The following is a 24,247-nucleotide window of genomic DNA, read 5'->3' on the forward strand; positions in this document are numbered from 1 at the left end:
ATTCACAGTGATGTCTTTGGGGAGGCACGCAACACACAACGCCCAACTACACCGAATAAAACATTCTGGGGAAAGGGCTCCAGAAAGACAATGGTACTCTGAACTAAGATTGGGAGATCTCCTTTTGTTAAATTATTCCCTAGCAACCCTATTTATTCAAAACACAACAAAAGCTACTATTTACTTTTCTCATAAATACAGACTGTATGTAAGTGGAGGTCCCTCAGAGTACCAACTTCCCAGGGAGAGGAACATATCTGAAAAATAAGCAGAAGGCTTACATCAAAGAGAACACGAAAAAAAAACCCCTTACTCAATTACTTCTACTTAACATCACTGTGTTTGGCGAGATAATTCCCTCAGCTCAGTGCACAGGAATGCAAGAGCATGAAATGGGTATAAAACACTTAATTTCTGATTGAGCAGAAGCCAAGGCCTTGGCTAGCAGTCAAGCACACACAGCAAAATTAAGTTTATGGATTTGAGGCAGCTGATCATCTTCCTTACCCTCATTTCTAAGTTCTAGAATTGCATGAATGAAAGCTACTCTAGAAAATATTATAGCTAGCTGTAAAATAAGCAATTAAAGATTTTCTTTGTGATAAGTCAGAAGAACTTATGAATAAAAATAATGGGAACTGAAAGCCATGAAGATAACACTGCTCAAGAAGAAAGGGGGAAAAAAAAAAATCTTATATTCTAGACTGATTAGTAGTCTGTAGAACAGTCTGCGTAAACAGTATTTCAAAGGAAAATAGAGAAAAAGATTCTGCAATTAGAGGGCAGTGCCTCCCTTTTCAGTTCTTTTTCATCCACCTAGGCTTCAAGTAAGCTGTAACAACATCTGAAAAAGGAAGAAATTTCATTCAGCTACTAAAAAGTCTATCTTAATGAAAAATTTAGTTGAGAATCCCAAAACAGAATACATCACCTCAAATCTTTTCATAGGACAGTCATGATGCTCAGCTACACAACAATATCGTACAACTGGAGAACTCATGGGTATCAGACGTTTTTCCCTTCTCCCTCTAAGTTTTTCCTCTGCTTTCTTATCTCTGATGTCATGTGCATTATGTTCCAACTGTACTGTAGCAATTTTCTTCCCCAGTATCAAGTATGCTACTGAAGATCGACTATTACTATTTTATCACTCAACTCACAGAATTTAAGGTAAAAAAAGAGGTAAAGCGTGTATTAAAAATAAAAATTAAACACCTTCAGCAATGCTTGTGTTCCCCAAAAGCCAAATGGGGTATGTGTTCTTGATGACTTTCAATACTAGCTTCTTCTTTAAGTCTCACGATTTTATGATCGCTATTATATCAAATGAATATGACATTTCCTTTACTTGAGGCTTGCCATCTTTCCCCTCATATAGGTACTGAATATGGTCATTACCTATTCCTTATTGGGGGGCAAGGTTTTGAGAGAGATGAAGAGAAAAATCAACCTTTCCTACAGAAAAACGATACTCGGTGCACTGAAAATTAACTATATTCAATTTTTTCCTGAGAGATAACCTACCAAACCTGTAAATATAATATAATTCCACTTTGTAGAAATACGGAGCCCCAGTTGAGCAGTACAAGAACATTTCCCTTCACTGACTGTGTTTTGCTTTTACGGCATCACTTCTTCGACTTTAATTAATTTCACGTTGCTCACGCCGCCCTCCATTTCAGGAAATAATGAATACAAGATACCCCACCTGCTCTTTTTCCTATCCCAACGGTTACAAAACAAACAAACAAAAGCCCCACACAGGCCATACCCTCACGACAGGGCCTTCAGAGGCGTCAAGAAACGCCCCCCCGGGGACGCCGCGTTTCCCTCCGCGCGGCCACAGCCCGGGCCGGCCCCGGGAGCCCCTCAGCACCGCGGAGCCCGACGCCTTCCCACGGCAGCCAGGCGCGGGGTAAGCGCCCAGTCGCCTCTCCCGTTCTACCCTGCCCCGCTTAGAGCCCCCCCAGCCAGGACCGGACCCGCTGCGCGGCCGCCGGAGGATACCAAGCTTCCCCGAAAGCAGCCGGTGCCGCCGCTCTCCCGCCCTCCCTCACACGCCGGGGCTGGCCGCGTGGCGCAGGCCGCGGCCGGCAGCCCCGCCGCTGTGGCTGCCGCCCCCCCCGCGTTTGACCTGGGGGTCGAACCCCCTGGCGGGAGCGGCCCGGCCGAGAAGGGAGAAAGTTTAGTGCTAGTGGAAGAGGGAACCGCCGGCTGACGGGCGGGAAGAGCTTGGAAACGGCATCACGCGGGCACCCCCCACGCACCCCGCCACGCACCCGCGGCCCACTCCATGCCACCGCTCCCTCAGCGCAGCCCTCGGCGGCAGGGAGGCGAGCCCACGCGCGGGCCGGGCCCGGGCAGCGTACCCGTTAACGTGGCGGCTGGGCTGGTGACCGCTCATCCCGCCGCGGCCCCCGTCTCTTTCGCCGCTTGGCGCCAAAGCGGGAGCGGGCGGGGAAAGGGGCGGGCGGCGGGGAGGAGCGGGGCGTGGGGGTGTCACGTCGCCCCGTGGCCCCGGGGTGCGGGCGGGCCTGGGGAGCCCGGCGGCCGGCAGGCCCCGGCAGGCGGCGGGGAGGCCGGTGGGCTCTTGTTTTAATGCACCTGCAGCGCCCGAGCGCTGATCTCGCTGAGCCGGGGGGGGACGCCACTTCCACCCACCCCTGGGCTTCCGTGAGCCTCCGCCGTACTTTAAGTGAGTTACTGTAATCTGTCTTCTTGTAGTCTGCAGTTTTCCCACAGATGCTGCTTCGAACGTTATGCTTTGACGCAAGCATGCAGGTTTTCGCCCAGCTCACGCTCTCGAGGTAAATGCTTTTTATTAAAGCTTGGCATTAACATATTAAAATGTCTAAAAATGGGGGGTTTGTTCTCTGGGTATGAAATTGATGTGGAAAGTGAGTTATGGTTTATTAATACCTCCAGCTGCTGCCAGGTTTTAGAAGTCTCCCAGGATGCTCAGGTAGCTGAACATATATATATAGCCTATTACACTGCGAAATAAGTGGTATGACAATAAATATTAAATGCTGGTATGGCCTGTTTGTCTTCCTTCTGTGAGGAGCTGCCTACCCTGGCTGGCTGGTTGCCACGGGGGCCTGCCTTTATGGAAACACTCAAATGGGAACAAGGTTCGCTCCACAGGGCTGCAAGACATCAGGTGAAGACTGCCCAAACCCAGCCGTACGTGCCCAATTCAGTTCCCACTGGAGGAGGTGACAAGTGCAACAAACTTGGTGAGAGCAGTGATGGACAAAAGGAAAACGCTTGCCTTTGAGAGCGTCCCCGACAGAGATTGGTACGTGCAAGCCATGCAGCTCGCGCTGCACGCGTGCTGCACCATTGATCTGAATGTGGTCAACAGACATGGCTGAGAGAATGGTTTCCTGCAGCCTCATCAAAAAACTTCCTCTTCGTCTAGGAGGATACTTCAGGTTGGGAAAAAGGACATTTTGGGGAAACTGGGCACATAGTAGTCCTATCCCAGAAGCTGTCTTTATAGTTCCCCCTTACTGACCCTATGCATAGCAAACTGCACAAGGGAGTACACCAGGTAAGTTAGTACACCGATAGGGGTGCAAGAAGACGGCTAACTCAAGGAACTTGCCATGCTCATTCTTGAAGCTATGCCAAAAGAGAGCGAGCCTGCAGTGATCGAAACAGGAATGCACTGGTAATATGTTTTCATATTTAGATTGCTGTATCAGCTAGCTATCTTTTTTTTTTGAAACAACTGACAAACCATCAACTATGAAAATGTTACTTAATTTCACAGATATTCCTATTCAGTTGTAACCAGAAAACTTGGCAAAAGCAGCCTGTTATATTTCAACTGACAAGTTTTCCAGCCCTCAGAGTGGGAAAACATAGAGCTATTTCAGTTCGCAAGACTTTTATTATCACAATTTCATATGGACAACAAATGTTCATGTAGGGTTTGTTAATGAATGAAAAGGAACGATTTAAATGCAAGAAAAAGAAAAGAAATACAATGAAAGTAGCATAACTCAGGAAGGCATAAGCCTGAAGGTGAAATGAAAAGGCCTGATTATGGTTGATCACGAAGAGAGTTAAAGAGCACTCATTTAATTAATCTGGAGAAAAAATTAGCGTAATTCAGTTCAAAAAGTTTTCTACTATCTGTATATGTGTTTCTGCACTCTTGAAATACGAATTAAAATTAATAGTGCTACAATTACCCATGCTAAATTTGTTATTTTTCATAATTAAGATTCTGAGGACAAAACATAACAACTACTAACCTTTAAAAAGCAGTGCTTATATGCTGATCGTACACAGTGAATGATGGATTTTCTGTTCTGTGAGCACTGATAAGGAGTTTTTGCAAACTATTCCATTCCTCTGAATTTATCATGTTTTCCAGCTAATATCTATAAATCAGCCAGAAACAAATTCAAAATAATACAATCCCCATTTCTCAAAAAGAAACCAAACTAAGATTCTTGCTCCCTTCTCCTTCTCTCCCATCACAGAAGAAAAAAATACACACTCCAAAACCAGCTGCTTATATTATTAAGCAAAGAGGGTTTTATTTTTGGAGTGCAGTTTTCAACTTTCTATAAAATTACACAAGAATTATTTTTGAAATGCAAAACTTAATTGTTTTTGTCATGTTTAGCAAATAAGTTTATGTAATAATTTGAAACTACTCTTAATACCTCCGTTAAGTCCACAAATATATAATTTTTTTATTTTTTAAAGGTTATTGACTCTTCTATCTTGTTCTTCCTCAAAAACCAGACCAACAACATTCAGCATTTCTAATAATACAGCAGTGATACATGGCCTGAGAAGGAAAACTTCTGGTGGAATTTTAGTTAGTAGACTCCTATAGTCTTGCTAAATGACACATTTTCTGGAAACCTAGCTACGTTTTGGTTTTCTCCTGTTTTGTTGTTATGTTTTGGGTTTTTTTTCTTAGAATTATACTAAAAACTTCTCTTGTGGCCAAGTTGTGACTGCTCTTCTGACAATGTGCTATGGAGGTGGTACCTGACATGACAGCCTCTTTCTTCATGCACACATTGGAAGTAGGTTATGTGGTTACAGATATCTAGATGAAGTTACACCTGGATTAGGGGAGATTTAGGCCAGGATCCTGTGGTCTAAACATAGGGTTGTGCTGAAGGCAGGTAGCTTGACTTGCTACAGGTGTGGGGCAAAGCCTGCTTTGCAAAAGCAGCAGATCCTCTGGATCTGCTGTCTGAATCCTCCTCTCCATTGACTCTGTCTTACGCTGCAATCTAGAAGCTTATTTGCGCCCTTCATCTGTCTCGGGACCATTCAGATCTCTGTGACAGAACTGGAGTGCTTTGACTCAAAGCCCCTGTTAAGACAGGCATGTACTCAAATAGGCTGAATTTCTTCTAATTTTGTATCTGACGCTCTAGCCCTGTCCTTAGACATTCCTGTTATTGCAGAGAAGGAGGATGTATGTGAAGAAGCATGGAGTACCTCAGGTAGTCTTTCATAGGTTATTTTTGTTTGTCTCTCATTTCCTAGGTGAAAGTCCCCAGCATGGATTATCATGACCTTGCTGTACAGATGTCAATAAACAATCTGAGCTGATTACAAATATTTTAGATGATCTTATTAATGAGAAGTGATACAGGTTTGAAAGACATGCTAAACATATAACCATCTGTCAAGATGCTTATATTTTTAGCTACTGCTTAGGAAATTTTCACATCATCTACCTTTTGTCAATTTTGATAAAAGCAAACTAAGCTGAGTTTGGGGAAACCCCAGGTTTCAGACCCCCTCCCCACTTTCTGGCTGCTTGCCAAAACACTCTTAACTTTGTTGGCAAGCAAGATCTCTCCCCAAGTGTAGCATATGTATAAGTTGTCACTCAGAGAGTAATGTTTGCTATTTGCCAGGATATGGAGTATGCAATTTGGTAGACCACCCTGAAATCACTCTCAAAACTTCAGGGAAAAGTAAAAAGAAATTGCTAATGAGCTGTTGTTTTTTTCTCTAATAGAATGAATTCTTCAGGAACTAATTACTAGATTTGGAGAGAAAGACGAATAAATATGACAATATGTCTTTATATCTTAACATCTGGTTCTTACCTGTCTTTCAGAGAAGTACTGCTTGCTGACAGGACAATTTTCATAGTTAGAGAAGGGGATTCATTTTTAGGCAAGTCTCATCTTCGAAATATTTTTCCAAATAGGAATTTCTACTTGAGTTAAACTTTTCCTCCTATACTTGCTTACACACCAAGAACATATTAAATACACATGCAGCTGCTGGTATGTGCTGCAGTTCTCAATTTCTATAGTTAACTTAATAATGAATATGAATTGATGGCTTCCTCACTGATCAAATGACATTTGTTGCAATGTCAGGCTTTGTTTTGTGAACAAAGCCCTGTTGATGGAACCCCCTTGCTGGAAGACCTAAACAGGGTTAGCTGCAGCAGCCTGTTAGTAAACCAGCCCATTAATAGACTGCAATAAATTGTTAGATTTTTATATTGTAGCATTTTGTATAGGAAGCATAAGCATTTCAGAATTGCTACAGGAGTTTTAACTTCAGCATGTAACTCTTGATACTATATAATTTTTGAACTACTTGCTAATAAAGATGGTAAGAAATGCAACTTATTACCAGCCTTTGATCAAAACCAAATAGGATGGTATGGTAATTTTGGTGCAGATGGAAGCCTATTGCAAATCCAGTATTTTCACACTCAGGTGCCAAAATTCAGGACATTGCAATCTGTTTAGATGCCTACATTTTTACAGATCTGTAAACACTGAATGCCAGAAACGTTTGTGTGATGAGTATCTCTCACAGAATCCAGCCAATACTAAGGTATTTCTATGATTTTCATGTCCAAATGGAAACCTTTTCTCTTCTCTTAGATTTTGATGGCTTGTGTATTACCTTACCTTTCTGTAGCACCTGTTCCTTGAAAACTAGAGTAAAGTACTGGATTTAAGTTTTCTTCCTTTCTGTCCAAGTCAGACCCTATTTTGAGTACCCCATTCTCAGTCTTCCAGACTCAGAATGTCTGCAGTTTACTAACTCCCTAAATCCAGAACTCCCTAAATCCAGCTTCTCACCTTGGTGAATAGCAGTTTTCTCTGAGAGCTGTCTTTTATTTGCACTTTATTCTGACTGGGGTCACAAATGAGTATATAAATAATACTCCTTAAACATGCTTCTGTTCCATCTTTAACATTACAGCTATTTTTCATCTCACTTAAGATTTTTATGAACCTATGGTGGTTTTCCTAATTTTGACTGTTATCTCGTTTTATTCATACTGACGGTTCTAGTTATAGGCAAATACTGTCTTCCCAGTGCCCTGATCACCTCATCATTTCTTTGATATCAATATATTCTCTGGCTAGATTTGTTCTTTCTGTATATAATTTGCTGATGCTTTCTCTGGGGTTTTTTTGTTTGTTTGTTTGTTTTTTAATGTTAATCTATGCCTCTGACCAGTCCTCTACTTTTGAAAATCCTTGTTCCATTCATACCTGCCCTTGCATCCAAATTCCGTTTTATGCAAGCTAGTACAACTGACAGGACAAAGCCAAGTGCTAGAAAAATAGAAGATATTGCATGTGATCTTTTCTCCTATCTCCATCCAGAACTGGAAATCCCAGATAATCTTGCTAAGTTGACCTTTGGAAAGTAAACTGAGACATAAAGTCTCAGGCTGCAAGTCTTCTGGCAACTCTAGTGTTTTCTTCTAAAATATGAATTACCTTCTTTGCCCACCCATACGAGTCATGATCACAGCTATTCCCTAATTAGAAGTGAGAAATTAATTTTCTGCTTTCAGTATAAAATTTCAGTTTCTTGGCATGCTGCTTCTGTACTCAGCACCTGTCTACATACTTCACAGCTTTCTATTTCTTCTGTTACCTTCCCCTTATTTTTCAAGGCTATTTTTAATATCTAAGAAGATTATTTTCTATTTCTATCCCTTCTGATTTGGCATGATTTTCCTATCGTGATCCAGTAGCTTTTCACATTACTTCCATGAACTTGCCCTGAGTCCCAAAATCTGTTGCAGTGTATCAACTTGGAAAAACTCCAAATGGGCAAAAACATTACCTGTAATCACTACATCAGACACATTCTGAAGAAAGAAACCCTTACTCTTCCATCGCATACAAATAATCTTGAATACATGTATCCCTTCATATCTGGGCAACTAGTTTGCTCTTTGTAGTCTTTTTTTTTTTTTTTCTTCTGATACAGATTCCTTTTATGCTTTAACCTCAGTGGAGTTTCTCTCCAAGTTTCTTCTTGTGCCTTTCAGATTTTTCTTTGTTTATGATAAGCTTTAGATTTCTTCTATAGAGGATTTTCCTATTTTTATGTATAATTTCCTGTCATTTATCTTAGCTGTATCTTTAGATTTTGTTATTATGGTGTGATAATACTTAAATCTTCATAAAAGAGCTGCTATACAGAATAATTTTCTTACATCTTTAGATGGGATTTAGCATGGAAGGCTTTAAGTAAATGTGCTAAATCCATTCTGTGATAAGAGATGAATTACCCTTTCAGCTAACCTGTGGACTGGGGTAAAAAAAATAAAAAGACAAGTATTTCAGGATTCTTAGATCTATCGCTTTAGCTAGCAAAATTAAACTAAGTTAAAAGAAACAAAAAGAACTGCTGCAATCACCCTGGTTTTGTCCTGTATTTCACCTCAGCATGATGAGATCCCTTTGACCTACTTGCCTTTCAAATTTGCCGATATTCCCGTTTCTCCAAATACCCATTAGCACCAAAGGCGTCTTCCTTCCTCAGTAATAACTGCTCCATTCCTAGGACATAGCACCAAGAGAACTGTGAAACAGGAGGCATGAAGCCTTCATTTTGTAACTTCCTGAGTGTTGCCTTGGCAGCAGGGCAGAAGGAACTCAGGTGCCACTATCATATGTGACTTAATCTCTTCCGACTAAGTTCTGGCTGTTTCCTAAACTCATTGAACTAATTACAGAAGAGCAGCTAACAGCCATGCTGCTTTAACTTATCAATAATGAAAAGTGAGCTGGAGCTGTCAGGAAATACATTTGACATCCCAACTTCGAAGAACAGGAACTCTGTGCTCCCTCTGTGGATATGAGGGGAAATATAATCATTAGTAAACCTAATTTATTTCATAAGCAGAGTTGGCAGTGTGATTCATTTTCAAGATTTCCTGGCACTTTCCTATTATGAGATTCTGCTTTTAGTTGTCTACATCAGACAAACATGATTTGTTCAGGCTGAAATAACCCAAGCTGAGCATTTGCTTCTACTAAGATTATTTTTTATCTTTCAGGTTGTATCCATATTTTTTATGCTATTGTGACTTTAAAACCGTTATAAATAAAAGCATATTCACATTAGGAAGGTGTTGACTCAGATGGGAAAGACACTATATGGTAAATGAGGAATTCTAGCATGGAGCCACAGCAGCTTTGTGCTATAGAAAAGAGATGATTAGGTAAAGAAGGGAAAGAGCAGGATGTGACCTTTGAAGCAAGAATCACTAAGGAATTCAAAGGTGGATGGGCTACAGATTGTGGAAGGGAAGACAGATATTAGTTAGGTATTTCTAAATCCTATTTCTCAGAATACAACAGAATACTACTAGGGTTCAAAGTAGCGAAGAAAAAATGTCTTTTGAGGCCATCCTTCACAGCAGCATAGGGAGAGAAAGAAATTAAGTAACTGAGGAAGCAAAAGGGAACTGAAATGTGATATTCTTCATTTACAGGAAAGTCAACTGAAAAACTCCCTATTACTTCTACAAAAATTCAGTGGGTTCTGTAGGGACAGTAACAAGGAGAACTCTGAATCTCTTCACTGGTATATATGTCCTCTGGGGTGAGCATTTTTCCACAAAAGATGAATGTCTTACACAAGCAAAATAAGAAATGAGCCAAAAATCATAAGAATTTTATGAGCTTTGTGAAAACTGGCTACTCTTGTTGGTACAACTTTTTAGGATAAAAATGTTTCCATGCAAAGAGTTTGTTAAATTGACTTTAACGGTTTTTTAAAGGATTAGAGAACAGAGGATTCTTGTTGGGAGACATTATATGGGTCATTTTGTTTGCGCATTTTGTGTTAGAAAATTCTTCAAGATTCTGAACAGCGCTTCAGCTGATCTGCAGTATGAGAACCTGAAATTAGCTAGCACAATGGAATCAGTATCAAGTAATATTTTGTCTCTGAAATAAATTCAGTCTGACAGAGAAGAGTAAGAGCAGTGTAAGGAAACCAAGAACCTGGCTAAAAAGCTGGATACAGAAATTCCCTGTAAAGCGGTACAAATTAGTTGATGTCACCAGAGCAAGAAAACCATAGTGACAGAATAAAATGTTATCCAGGTTCCGGAATACTTTATTATCACCACCTTAGGTCACTAAGCTTCACAAGCTATATCCATCAAGTTTGATAGCAGTATATATACTCACAGCTGAAGCTAGGTGCAGTGCTTTAATGTACTAACGATTTACATTAAGACACCTGGGTTCAAAGTCAGTTTATGACAAGAACAAAATGGGTTTGTTGGTCTCAGCCTGCTCTCTAGTGGACAATTGCACATAAACCCAGTCCTGAGAAGAATCCCAAGAATTAGATTTGTTGGCCAAGACATATGGTGAAATTCATATTCTCTGAACGACATTATTAAAAATAAAATTAAGCTGCATATCTGTGCTTTCTGTGCTATTCTGAAACTGTAAGATGAGACATTTCCATCAGCATCTCTTAAATACTGTATGCAGTATTCTTGTTACCAGGATTTGAAAGGATACAACAGAAGGGGAAACAGTACAATGGAAGGCAGCAAAGACAATTAGATGCTTCCATGTTAGGGGAAAATGAAGACAAAATGACATACTGCCATAACAGACATATATAATGTTTATGACTAGGTAAAATATTTGTCTTTATTTATTGTTTTTCATAATACAAGACACTGAGAAACAAAAAAATTGACACACATAATAATGATAAAAGGAAGTATTTTCTTGATACATAATTAACCTGTAAACTCATGTCTGAAAGACATCTTAGAGATGAGCTAAATAGGACTTAAGAAAAGATTATCCTTTTTTATATGAATAATAAGAATAGCAAGAGTTATGTTAGATAGTATTAAAATGTATGAGGGATATAAACTCTCATGATTCAAGACATAAAACAAACATAAATTGCCTAGAGCATGGGAAGAAACTACACCCCCAGATGTTTTATTTCATTACTGTATCCTATACAATGGTTACATTCACTTCAGCAGGCAGGCAGTAGAATGCTGGAGTCTTTAGATTTGTGTAGTCTGTGGTATTTCCTATGCTTCCAAGATAAATTCCTTAGTGACTCATTTGCAGAAATCAGCTGCAAAAAATAGTCTGGAACTCTGACCCCGTTTCAGGTTATTCCCCTTTACATTGCTTAATCTTTTATTAGTCAAGAGAACAATACTCATTGATATCCAGGCATTTACAGTTACAATCATATGCCAACTACAGAGGCAAAGTAAAAATTTTATTGGGTTAAAGTATCTTTTCAAAGCTTTTTTTAAAATATAAAAAAATAATGTTATCACTAGCTTATAATTGACCGTTACACATTATATTTATATGTTACATAGTAACATAGATGTACACTATATTAACACAGTTTTTTATGGTCTTGTGCTCTGTCCTAGTCTAAGCTGACCATTCCATTATTTTTCATCATGTTATCTACCTCACTTACTTGCAGGAATGTTTCAACACTTCTGCATTTTACAAGCCTACAATTAAAGTTCAAGATAAATTTAAAATTCAATTCCTATCCAAATAAAGTTCACCTCATGGAGTAGCTACTGTTTACTGTGTTTAGAATGCTATATTTCTAGATTTTACATAATAAATAATAAAAAAGCAGTCTCTTTTTCAGTCTCGCAATGTCAGAGCAGCCTCTCTGACATTATTCTGATTCCAAATTTAGAGAATCATCATTTTTTATAAGAAAATAGTTTTACCCTCTATTTTGCAAAGAAATGCAACTCTATATATACTATAAAGTGCAATTTATCAAACATTAATTTCCATTGCTCTCTCAGTTACTAATTATACTATTAATTTATCAAAGGTCTTCGTTCTATGGTGCTTTCATAATTACAACTTCTGATTATTTTATTTCCAATCTTCTGATAGTTGATGGTTTACTTAAAGGTTAAGCCAGTAAATCCTAGTGTGAAAATGTGAGTTACCGTTTAGAGAAAAATATTTTTTCTAGACTTTGTAGATGGATAAAAAGTGAATTTTAACTACTGTTAAAAAGTGAACTAAGGTACTCTGAAAGCCTCTAAAATCACAAGGCAAATAAAGTCAAGTCTTAATTTATTGGGGAAGGGAGCTGACTCATAAATTCTGCTTATGTGAAGATGACAATATACTTCCATGAGTAAATTCTTACTCCAAAATTATGATGTATTTATGGAATAGCTTGACAAGTATAATTTCCTTGAAGATAAAAAAATAATTAGAAATGTTAAATAGGACCTAAATTTATCAAGCGTAATGCAGAGGAATGAAACAGCTAAGACTCATATAACTTCAAAAGAATTTGAATTATGCATTTAAATTCAGACTTGTGGCATGAACTAAGATAATTACCAGGAAAATAGCAGCTTTTGCAGTCAATAACAGACATTGGATTGAGTTTGTCAATTTTTCTGAGCTGACAAATGAAAGATGATGGCTGCTGAAATGAGCTGCAGATTATATGAGAACTACTATGGTCCGTAAGAGCTAATGCTTTTATTCTCAAAGCCTGAAGCTGTAAGAAATATTAATAAAGCTATTTATATTTAGCTAGTTGTAGTGCATCAGGTACCCAGTAAAGAAAGGTTTCGTGATGTAGTCTTCTGTTTCTACTTGGCATCAAACACAGCTTTCTAAAAATGTTTTTCTGCTCTATTCTCCTGATAATTCAACAGCAGTAGGACCAAGAAAACCCTGTCAGAAGTATCGACTGCTTGCACAGAATTTCTGTTGTACTCATGACCACCCGCTGGCAAATACTAATACACAGAACAAAAATAAGTAAGATAGCTATAGCTCAAAATGGATAGTGCTGGAAATAGGATATAGCAAGTGTACTGGGAAAGGAGAAATCCCACCCATAATAGTGATGTCTCACTGCTAGAGGACAAATAAATAAAACCCAGTATTTATGCTATGCAAGATCTTAATCTTTATTTGTGACCTTACAAAAGAGCTTAAAATCCTTTACTTTCTGCAGAGCAGACATCTGTGCATACTAAAGGAGGAACATACTGTAACCATGACTATATATTCCAGGGATATAAACCACTGAATGACAGCTCAGGATCAGCCAAAGCTGATCAAAGCCTCAGGAATCTTATCTCCCCAACTTCTGTGGGAGCCCACTGTGACAAGCTTATCTCTTTGATCCCAAATTTAGAATATGTCAGAATGGGTTAATCCTGCATGTTTATTTTCACATTTGACAACTTTTTTTTTTTTAAATTAAAGTGGTAGGCAGGACCCAAGCTTTTGATTTTCTCACTGGTTTCCATCACTTGGAAAGTGTCATGGCATGGAGAAAAGTTCTAACTTTTGGATTTCAGCTTTGAGCTGAAATCTTTTCAGCTTTTCCTCAGCTCTTCTTCAAAAGGTTTCTGAACTGGGCTGCAAAGAAACATGAGTAGTAACAGAACCTTAGAATAGAAGTCTGAAAAAGTACCATAGAAAGGAAGCGAGAATAATCCCAGTCTGTTATTATTTTTACACGTCATTATTTTTAAGAGTCATTGATTTTGAATGCTGTAATTGAACTGTCTTAGCCATGATACAGATTTCCCAGACCAGATGGTTCCCCTGTACCCAAAGGTATGGTACACTTCAGACAAGCAGGCCATTGCCCTGAGCAATGGACCTTCCTATGAGCCTGACTGGTGGCCGAGTTACCCAAGGGTATGCAAGGTCCCTTATGTGAGGTTGATGAGAGAAAAGCCCTACACTTTCCTTCTGCACAATCTCGTAATCATTCACTGCTACCGTCACGACTGACTTCTGCACAGACGCCTCAGTACTGAGCCATTCCTTTTGGTTCTGCTGACCCTATGTGTGCAAGAGACATGAAACAGCTAGGTCACTGAACAGATATACCGTGAAGAGTTAGTTGTCCCTCTTGCTTTAGCAGGGAAGCTCGAGGCACATGCTACTATCTATAGCCTTACTGTGCAGAGCATCACTCTGATTACCATTGTCATTCCAGATATGATGTCAGAGAAGTCCAGTCACTCCCCACTGCCATGTTCCCAAAATGTCAGTAAGAGTGCCACAAAAATACAAATACGGACAACTGTTCACCGAAACCGATAGTGGTATGAGGGAGAGAAGCACAGGGCAGCTGCATGAATTGATTATCTATAGGAGTAGGGGAAGAAGCAAGGGCAGGGAAGAACACAGAAAGTCCTAGAACAGCACATGCACATATCCCCCTGTATCTCCCCACATTTTCATTTATTTGTTCTTTACAGACTGAGCTCTGAGGAAGGGAACCCTACCAGGAATCTCCTTCAACATCTAGACTAGATCATCGTCAAGGAACAGCTAGGGGCTTATACCCAGGCACTTCTTTCCTACAGTCTTGTCTGAATTCAGAAGAGAGTAACAAAGTAAGAAAGAGGAATTTTGTTAAAAAAGCAAGGGGCAGCTCAAAGTCTCAGCTCAGTACAGGCACCAAGGAACCTGTTTAAGGATACTGTAGTAGAAATACATACTTTCTCTTAAGAAAGACTTCAGAAAGGGCAAAAGAAAGCTGGTGTAACTAACCAGCAGGGTAAGTGAGGTTGTTAGAAGCAAAAATACACCTTTGAAAATGCTGAGGTCATGTTCAAAAGACACAAGAAGAAAGAGTTACAAACTCTGGCAGGTTAAATGTGAAAACATAAGGCAGCAGACCAAAAAGCATCTGAAGAATAACTAACAAAGGAATCAAAACTAATAATCCTTTTCTCTAAAAAAAACATTAGGAGCAGGAAGTTTGCCAGAATCTGTAAGGCCAGTTCATTTTCAGGGCATAAAAGAGTACCCAGAGAAGACAAGGTCGTTGCAGAGAAGCTAAGTGAACTCTTTGCATTGGTGTTCGCTGTGGAAGGAACAGGGAAGATTCCAAAACCAGAACCCTTCTTGGCGGGGGACTCATCTGAAGATCAGTCTGAAATTACTGTAGAAAAGATTATGGAATAAATATATAAAGTGAAAATCACCAGGACTGTATAGTATTCACTCCAAATTTCTAAAGGAACTCAAGGATGAAAGAGCTGAATTACTCACAGCAGGGTGTAACCTATTGCTTAAAATTGCCTTGCTTCTGGAAGGCAGCAGATGTGACATCAATTCTTTAAAAAGGTTCCAGAGAAAATCTGGGGAATGGTAGGAACGTAAGTCTGATGTGTACTGGTCAAATTACTAGAAACCATGCTAAGGAACAGAATTAGGGGACACCTGTATAGATCTGATTTATTTGGGAAGAGTTAGCATTCTATTGAGGAAAATACTGCTTTATAATTCTGAGAAAAGTTTTTCAAAGGAGCCAAAAAGGATATGGATAATACGGGGGTGATGATGTCAATACAGTCTACTTTGATTTCCAAGAGACTTGAGTTCAGGGTAGAAATAGGGCTTGCTAAACCAGAATGTCTGCAGGGATGGTAAGCCTGAGGGTAGAAAAAAAACCACCGAGGAAGTGCAAGGCAGGACTCTGGGGAGTTTATAGGGAGAATATTATGGGAGGGCTTCCTAAGCATGTTCAGCCTGGCCTGTCATTGGCCTTGGGGCAAGACTGAGGAAAAGTAGTTGGAAAGAGTGTGGCTCTTGTTCCCACATGGAGAAAAAGGCCCAGAAAAGCAAAGACCTCTTACTGGTAAAATGAGACACTATTCACTATGTTATTCTTTTTAGTGCATTCAGATGTAGCTCAGTAAATAGGATTTTGCCAATACTAGTAAAAAGCCACAGACTCTGTAGTGACCTGACAGTGCAGGGTCTCAGGAGGTGTCTGGGCTTGTCTTGACCTGAGCTGATTTTAATTTGGGTTTTTTTCCAGTGTATTACAATTGTCTATTGGTCAAGTGGATATTGCCTAACTGGGTTGAGCTTCATCTGTTGATACTTTACATGGTAAAATCCTAACTACCCCATTGTAACAGTGGCTCTTTACATTGAAAGAGGCTGTGGGGCAAATTTCAGACTTTAGCAATGAGAAGGATGCAGACCATAGTAAGAAAACTCAAGCAGACCCCAAAACAGAGGGGAAAGAAACTCCTACTGTGAACATCAAACTCTTTCCAGCAGAGGACACAGGAGGCCAATGACTCATAACACCTCCATTTCTGATGCACTCTTTTCAAGGAAGATGGAAGTTGTTGACCTTAGGACACAGTGGCACATGCAGAAGGTGAGCAGAGCACCAGAGAAACTGAGTAGAAACAAAGTTTATACACAACAACTTTTAACTGTATTGTTCATGTATTCTTTCTGTATTAATGGGGTAATTTGTACCAGTAGATTATTAAAACACTGATAGGACTAACACTACATTCTTACCTCTTCTTTTAAGGCACAATTCATTTAGCCCATAACAAGATTTGAATGTAACATGAATCCAGCCTCAGGCTAGGCTAGTCCTAAGGGCCAGGGTTAAGGTTTGAAAAACCAGAAAGCTTACAGGGGGTGATGCGACTGATGGTAGAAAAGGGACTCCAAGGAAATGTAGGGCAGGTGTCCAGGAGATTCCCAGGGAGAACATTATACAAGGGGCCTTAAGCATGGTATGAGGCTTCAGCCTAAGCCTAGTGTTAGCCTTTGATAGAGCTCAGAAAAGGTGGTTGAAGAGAGTGTGCTTCTTGATTCAACGTGGAAGAAAACGCCTAGAAAAGCAGAAAAGACCTATCACAGGTAAATTCCAAGACAATATCTGCTATAATACTCTTTTTAGAATCATAGAATCATTTAGGTTGGAAAAGACCTTTAAGATCATTGAGTCCAACCGTAAACCTAACACTGCCAAGTCCACCATTTGAACCTGGTGCATCTGAACCTGAGCTCTGGCTAGGCTATGATTAAGGTTTGTTTCAAGACAATCCTGACAGGGATGGTGGGACTGAGAGAACTGGAACTCCATGAGAGTAGATGGCAGGCCTTAAGTGGTTCCTCAGCGACAACATTAGGCTAGGGGATCCTGAACCTATCTAAAGAGTGAGGGCTTAAAAAGGGAGGCTTCCTGCATGGATAAATAGTTGGTTAAAAGATAAAAAAGAGAGCATCAGAGTAAATGGTCAGTTTTCATAGTGGAGGAGGTCACAAGTGGAAATTCACAGTGGCCTGCCTGAGATATGTTCTTCAGCATATTCATAAGTTACTTTGAAATAGGAGCCAATAATGAGATGACAAGTGTGTGCTGGTGATAGCATCAAATGAATGGTTAGTGGGACAAAGGTTTGTTATGAAGAACTGCTGCGGTCGCAGAGACCAGCGAAGTCCCTAAACATAAAATAGAAACTGTCTCATCTTTGAAGGGAGTGAAAGAGAATATGCCAGGAAGGGTACCCACTGGTCCAAGATTATGTAGAGGAGATGTCAACTCTGTCACTTCACTATTTGGCCCCACAGTTATAACTATATCTAGTGTGCTTCAGGAGGCTTTGGGCTTCAGAGATCAACTGCCATGATGGACAATTACCAGGGGCCAGAAACCCTCAAGAAGCAACGGTAGGACATGTCAGCCAGAGTGGTAGAAGCATTAATCACATGAATGGCTGGAGAACCAGTCCTCTAAGCTAGAGTCTGAGGCTGACTGCCAACTTGTGAAGTTGGCTGTAGTGGTCAAGTTTATGGGACCACACTTTGCATATGGAACACAGCTATGTTCTCTCTGCATGGAGAGTCACAAACTCAGACTTTGTTCTTTGATTTCATGCAGCCAAAGGAGAAGATGCTCACATTTTTTCTGTTTATTTTTTGTCATTATTTAAAATCTGTATCAATTAATAAAGCACAAAAAAAATGAAGTATATAAGGGGAAAAAAAGTGTTGCTAACAAAAGCCTATATTGCCCTTAACGTGCCCACAAAATTTTCAGTGAAGTCAAAAGAACAGCGTATGGCAAAAGTCTCAAATCAGACTTCTTTTCACCATGAATCCCTGTGGAATTCATAGGAGTTTCAGTGGCAAGGAATTTTAAAGGAATTCCAGTTCTAAATATATAACAGCCTAATAGGTTGGAACAGTAATTTTTCTTCCATCAAATTTAATGGCCACTTTTTAGATTTAATGTGTTTGTGACATTTTTGCGGACTCATATTTCCTTTGTTGTCTTCACATTGCTACAGAGTCGCACCCCAGGGTACTTTATGAAACTGTAACTGATGTAAAAACTTGATTGGCAGATTTTGGTGTGTAAAATATATGTTTCATGACATTTTAAAGTATCTACTTTGCTCTCTATTAGGCTGTAGTTCTTTTCTGTTATGTGAAAACGTATTTTTGCATTGGGTACAGTACCAAATACATTGCTTTATGTACTGTCAGTAAAATGTTAAATATTGCTTATGGCATTATGACAGGTATCTAAAAATACAAGAGGAACATTTCTATTTTGGTAAACTGCCCAGACCTTCCATGCAAATAGAATTTTTAATATTTCGGTGTGAAGATTACCAAAATGGAAATCATGCATAACAAACTATCTTAATTTCTTTGAAGAAATGACAATAAAAGCAGACAAGAGTAAAGAAGTATACATTATTCACTTGGATTCCAAGGAAGCTTTTAATCCTGTACTAAATATATTATTAATGAATAGGATAAGAAGGCAAGGAAGTAATACTCAACTGGATAACAAACTGGCTTGCTTACAAAGTCAAGGAATGACCATAAATGTAAAAAGAAGATGACAAATGCAGCACCAACAGAGCTTAGCATTAGATCTTCGTCATACTAATGAACTGGACAACTGACAGAGCTTCAAGGTGTGCAATTTGATGTGTCAGGAATACAGGTAACAGCTGGTCATGAACAGAAAGGAGGAAAATATAGTTCAAACTGAGTGAAAAGAAAGTGAATATGTATATGCCATAATAGTGAAAATTTAAAATGTATAAAAGTAAGCATAAGGAAATGAAAAAAATAACACAGATTGCCCCCGAAAGTATGGGCTGTACTGAGCATGTCAGACTTGCAGTGTTCAATCCAAAGTTTAAAACATCAGGTAATTTGATAAATGATTGTACTAAATTATGTTCAAGCTGTTTGGTAAGAATGTAAAATACCGCATAAATAGCCATTCAGTACCTGGCAGCAGCTAGAAAGGACAAAAATTGTATGCAGAAGATGAAGAATGCTAAATCCAGACTCATAGTACAAAGGAGTGTGAAAAGAATTGAAAACTAGAATATTAGTTTGAATCTGTCCCAGGAAGGCAAAGATTAACAGTTCTTTCCATCAGTTTACTTGTTTGGCTGTCTTTGTGCAGTGAACTGGTAATGATGCCAGCAGACACAGTAGTGACTGACAGAATTGCAAAATGAATTTTTTTCTTTCTCTGTGAATCTTCCAGTTATTCTCAGAAAATCAGAAGGAGGTATACAGGTAGAGGACAGTATTTGCTGGAAGACTGCTGTGATACTGCTGGGAATAAACAGGGATTTAGCACACCATATTTCAAAAGTGCATATATTAAGCACTAAGTGATGTTCTTCATTGCTATACTCTAACTAGTGCAGTATATGCTAAATTCATCATTGCTGTATATATCCTTGCACTTTGAGCGTTGCAGTGTGAGTTCCCCCCTCCCCGCAAAGGTGCATACTCAAGAACAGTGAGTGGAAGAAGTGCTATTGCTACCAAATCCTTGATTTATGCAAATCCCATGGAGGTTTAGTCTCCCACCTGCCTTTTCAGTTTCCAAATGCAGCCTTTAGGAGAACCAATTAGACAAGATTAAGACAACAAGTGCAAGCTACACTTCACCACATCTGACCATGCTCATTAGCATCAAGATGGCTTTTCTTTTGACAGCAGCAGCAGCTCACAAACAAACATTTCATTGAAGCTGAAGCAAAGTAGTAAGTGATGCTACTTGAAGAGCTCACAGAGGCACAAATTCTACTCTGACCGAAAATACAAACCTGTAAGTGGTCAACTCAGTCCATAATTAGGGACTGTTCGTGGATTCCTACATCTTTGCTTCTGGGACTAATGCTTGCTCTTAGGCAGTTGTCTTTGTTGAACTGTGCTAGATGATGATCTTGCTTTGTTATTCATACTTCAGTTACCTAGATTCCAGCAAAGCAGTGTGAAACCTGCAACTGTCCAGAAGCTCAAACCTGTTACTCATTTTCTGAGATTCAGAGTCAATTCTGGACACATAAAACTCATTCTCCACTCTCCATATTGCTTTTTCATAGATTTGAAGTCTGAAGATGTGAGATCTCAGTATTCTGCAGGCTCAAGCCAAGCTAACTGAAAGCTAGAGGATGAAGAATGGGAGGTTATGGCTTGACACAGTTGCTTCTTTGTCAGCCTCCATCAGAGTAGGATCTACCTGTATGACAAACAAAATTCTGGAGGGACTGAGGGTAGGGGGAAGAAGAAAACATAGAATCAATGCTTGCAGAAAGAAAAGACTATCACACAGGGTCACTACTGTCTGTTTCATGTGCAAGACCAGCTAAACCATAAAACAGATTCCCCTACTCAACAAAGCAAAACCAAAAGACACCTATGTTTCCCCAGTATTCTTAGGGCAGAGGTTAAATGAGGATAGTCATCACACCTCATTATTGGAAGGCATTAGAACAGTGAGATAATAAGTGCAGCATAAGAAAATTAATGGAATGGAATGGAATGGAATAGAATAGAATAGAATAGAATAGAATAGAATAGAATAGAAGAATAGAATAGAATAGAATAGAATAGAATAGAATAGATGTTTTTTCACAGTGAATTCTAACATTCACGACCTAGAGCAAAACAGCTGCCTTCCTACTGATGTCAGACACCTATGGAGAAAATAGGATTGAAAGCAGTGATTGTGGGGGATCCTTTCTGAGAGGTTTTTTCTGCTGCGGATCAAGGTACTGAGAAGAAAATAAACCTTCTCCTTGCCCCATCTGAATCCTTCTCACAGCAAAGGGATGAACTAATCTCTGCCGTGCTGGCCTGTTCTGTGTTGGTCTTTGTAGATCCTCTACTTTAATTTAATCTTTCTAAGTCAGTATGGAAAGTGTTCATGGTTTTCTTTTATGATTCTCTTGAATTAGCCTATGGCAGTTCTTGCTTAATTCTTAACATATCTCAGATATTTTCATCATCTTACTGGGTGACGGTAATATAAAGGCACTGTCAAACTCTCTGATGAATCTTAGATCTATACCCCATATCTAATATTTTCATAAAGAATTTTTACTCAAAGACATTCAGATATCCACCTTTGGTAGCTTTCCAGATTTTGTATCCACACATTAAGATGCAAATTTTCCCTACTCTCCCCCCTTAAAGCAATCTCCTAATGCTTCTTTTCATAATATTGTCAGTTTCTGACTTTTGAATGCTCAGTTTTGCAATACTAATGACCATTTTTGGTAGAATATGCAAAATAGAGCAGTCTGCTGTTAGCATGACTGGCATCAGTGGTATTATTCCTACTCTTTGTGAGTACAATGATGAATACATATAGGCCTAATGCATTCGAGAATAGTTTCTTGGGATCCTGTTCTGGACAATTTTCCATTTAATTGTTGCTTTTACAAACCTTTCAAGACATCCAGAAATTTTTTATAAGTCTTTCTAATAGGTTGGAAGAAATATAATAATGTTTTTAATAGGCATGTAGTGAATGAAGCTATGAAGATGAAATTAGGGTAGAAGCAGAAACAGAAGCAATCTTACTACTGTACTATAAAAAAAGGACTTACTGTGAGTTCCTTGCTTTATGTTACTATATGGAGAAGAATTAATATAATAAATGTACTTATTGGTAGCTCATTTATAACTAAATGGTCATCAGCTATGGTCTATATGGTGGTCTTGAAAATTGTATTTATATTCTCTACGTTTATGAACAATCTGTTTCATCCTCTCAAATCATAATTGACAAAAATGATGTTTCACCCATGATGTTTGCAATAAGAATAATATGGCTTCAGGCATCAACTGACAACATTATTTTCTGAGTACAGGGGAATCATTAATCTTGAGAGACAATCAACTGCTAAATCAATTATAAAAATATAGGGGCTTTCAGTTAGCTTTAATTGTTCATTATCACAAGAAATTCAAACACTTGGTGTAGCTGCCTAAGGCACCAGCTAAGTGAACCTATGATGAAGTTCCAATAGTTTCCATGAAAGTGAAGCTAAAATATTTGAGTAAATCGTATCTAGGAAAAAATTAATAGAGAACAGGTTGCCATACACATCATAGCTACACCCAACCTCTATTAGCCTCCTCCATTTCTTAATTCCACTGAAATTTGAAGCACTGAAATGTAGTGGTAGGTCCTATTGATAGCATTTATAGTAATGGTTTTCCATAAGGCTGCCTCACTGTATTCTTGTAGTCCACCTCCCTCCCCTAGAAAAACCAAAACCAAGAAACAAGCCAGAAGTGTGAAGCAAGAAAGAATTAGCTGATGGCAGATGGGGCATTATCAAATCCCTGTGAAGTCCATGGGCTATACCTCAGCCTGCTGTACAAGAAATTCTAGTTGCAAGCATTAGTGAAGGAATTTTTCCAAATATTACAGCAAGTCACAATATTCCCTTTAGATTATCACTGACAGAATTTTAAAATATTTACATTATTTATCAGCTCTTGCATCTCTTCATCTAAATGTAAGCTGTAATCAATAAATCATCAATACCTCATTTCTGTGGGATCTAAATTATGCAGCTTTCCATTGTTTTTAAATATTTTTATATATATATGTGTGTGTGTATGCGTATATGTAATGCCCAGCTTTTCCAAACCTGTCAGAAATAAACTTAATTCTAATCAGTAAAGGTGCACCTATCATTTGGGAGCTGTGACTACTTCTATATACTGAGTAATGAATTTAAATAGCATAGGATAAAATGGCAGAAGTTGTTTATGCATTCCAACTCTGCAACCTTAAAACTTTGTAGATGAATGGAACTAGGTCCAATGTTTAAGCAATGATTTTATTTTATTGTGAATTGTGGTCATGTGTCAGGAGAATCGAGAATGCTCAACATCTCAAACTCTATTTGACTGTAGACAGGGCAGAATAGAGTAGAATAAAGTTAAATCTCTGAATTTCTTCAGTGGTTTTAAAAGGATAGAATTGTGGGATGCATTACTACCACAAACTATCTTCCTCCTCCTGATTTTGTAAGCTTTTAAGTGATTAATAAGGAATGGTAAAACTTAATACAAACAGTCTTTGGTTTTCAATAAAATGCTTCCTTCAGGACAGGTGAGATGGTTAATGAAGCAACAGTAAATGCTGAAGATACAGGTTGGTGTACTTTCCTGTCCTGGTTTCAGCTGGGATAGAGTTAATTGTCTTCCTAGTAGCTGGTACAGTGCTATGTTTTGGGTTCAGTATGAGAAGAATGTTGATAACACACTGATGTTTTCAGTTGTTGCTAAGTAATGTTTAGTCTAAAGTCAAGGATTTTTCAGCTTCTCATGCCCAGCCAGCAAGAAGGCTGGAGGGGCACAAGAAGTTGGGAGGGGACACAGCCAGGGTAGCTGACCATAAGTGGCCAAAGGGGTATTCCACATCATGGGACATCATGCCCAGTATATAAACTGGGGGCAGTGGGGTTGGGGGGATCGCCGCTTGGGGATTAACTGGGTGTTGATTGGCGGGTAGTGAGCAATTGCACTGTGCATCATTTGTGCATTCCAATCCTTTTATTATTACAGCTGTCATTTTATTAGTGCTATCATAATTAGTTTATTTTTTCTGTTCTATTAAACTGTTCTTATCTCAACCGACGAGTTTTACTTTTTTTCCCCGATTTTCTCCCCCATCCCACTGCATGGGGGGGGAGTGAGTGAGCGGCTGTGTGGTGCTTAGTTGCTGGCTGGGGTTAAACCATGACATTTCCGTAGTGGAAGTCATGTGGGGCTTGTAGTAGGCCTTAGGCTGGCTTTTTGAGTGCATATCTACTTCACCCACAGACTTGAATGGAAGTTCAGTTTACTTAGGA

General features: G+C 39.1%; 1 protein-coding gene and 1 long non-coding RNA gene across 5 annotated transcripts in view; one reads left to right on the forward strand and one right to left on the reverse strand.

The window, feature by feature from the left end:
- The window catches only part of DCTD (dCMP deaminase), a 63,857-nt gene that overhangs the window by 19,241 nt on the left and 20,369 nt on the right, over positions 1–24,247 (reverse strand). Inside the window, exon 1 of one of the 3 annotated variants that reach the window (XM_069787746.1) lies at positions 2,370–2,491. The exons of 1 other annotated variant lie outside the window; for it this stretch is intronic. In XM_069787746.1, the coding sequence (XP_069643847.1) occupies positions 2,370–2,404 (35 nt within the window). In that variant the 5' untranslated portion in view covers positions 2,405–2,491. Of the gene's footprint in view, positions 1–2,279; positions 2,492–24,247 lie in introns of those variants that run through there. One more of the 3 variants, XM_069787755.1, reaches the window with a different exon arrangement.
- The window catches only part of LOC138686148 (uncharacterized), a 33,115-nt gene continuing 11,564 nt past the window's right edge, over positions 2,697–24,247 (forward strand). For both annotated transcript variants that reach the window (XR_011325508.1, XR_011325506.1), the window contains exons 1-2: positions 2,697–2,807; positions 20,477–20,602. This is a non-coding gene — a long non-coding RNA (uncharacterized lncRNA). The remainder of the gene's footprint in view (positions 2,808–20,476; positions 20,603–24,247) is intronic.

Source organism: Haliaeetus albicilla, chromosome 1, assembly GCF_947461875.1.
Source record: "Haliaeetus albicilla chromosome 1, bHalAlb1.1, whole genome shotgun sequence".
Classification (NCBI taxonomy): domain Eukaryota; kingdom Metazoa; phylum Chordata; class Aves; order Accipitriformes; family Accipitridae; genus Haliaeetus; species Haliaeetus albicilla.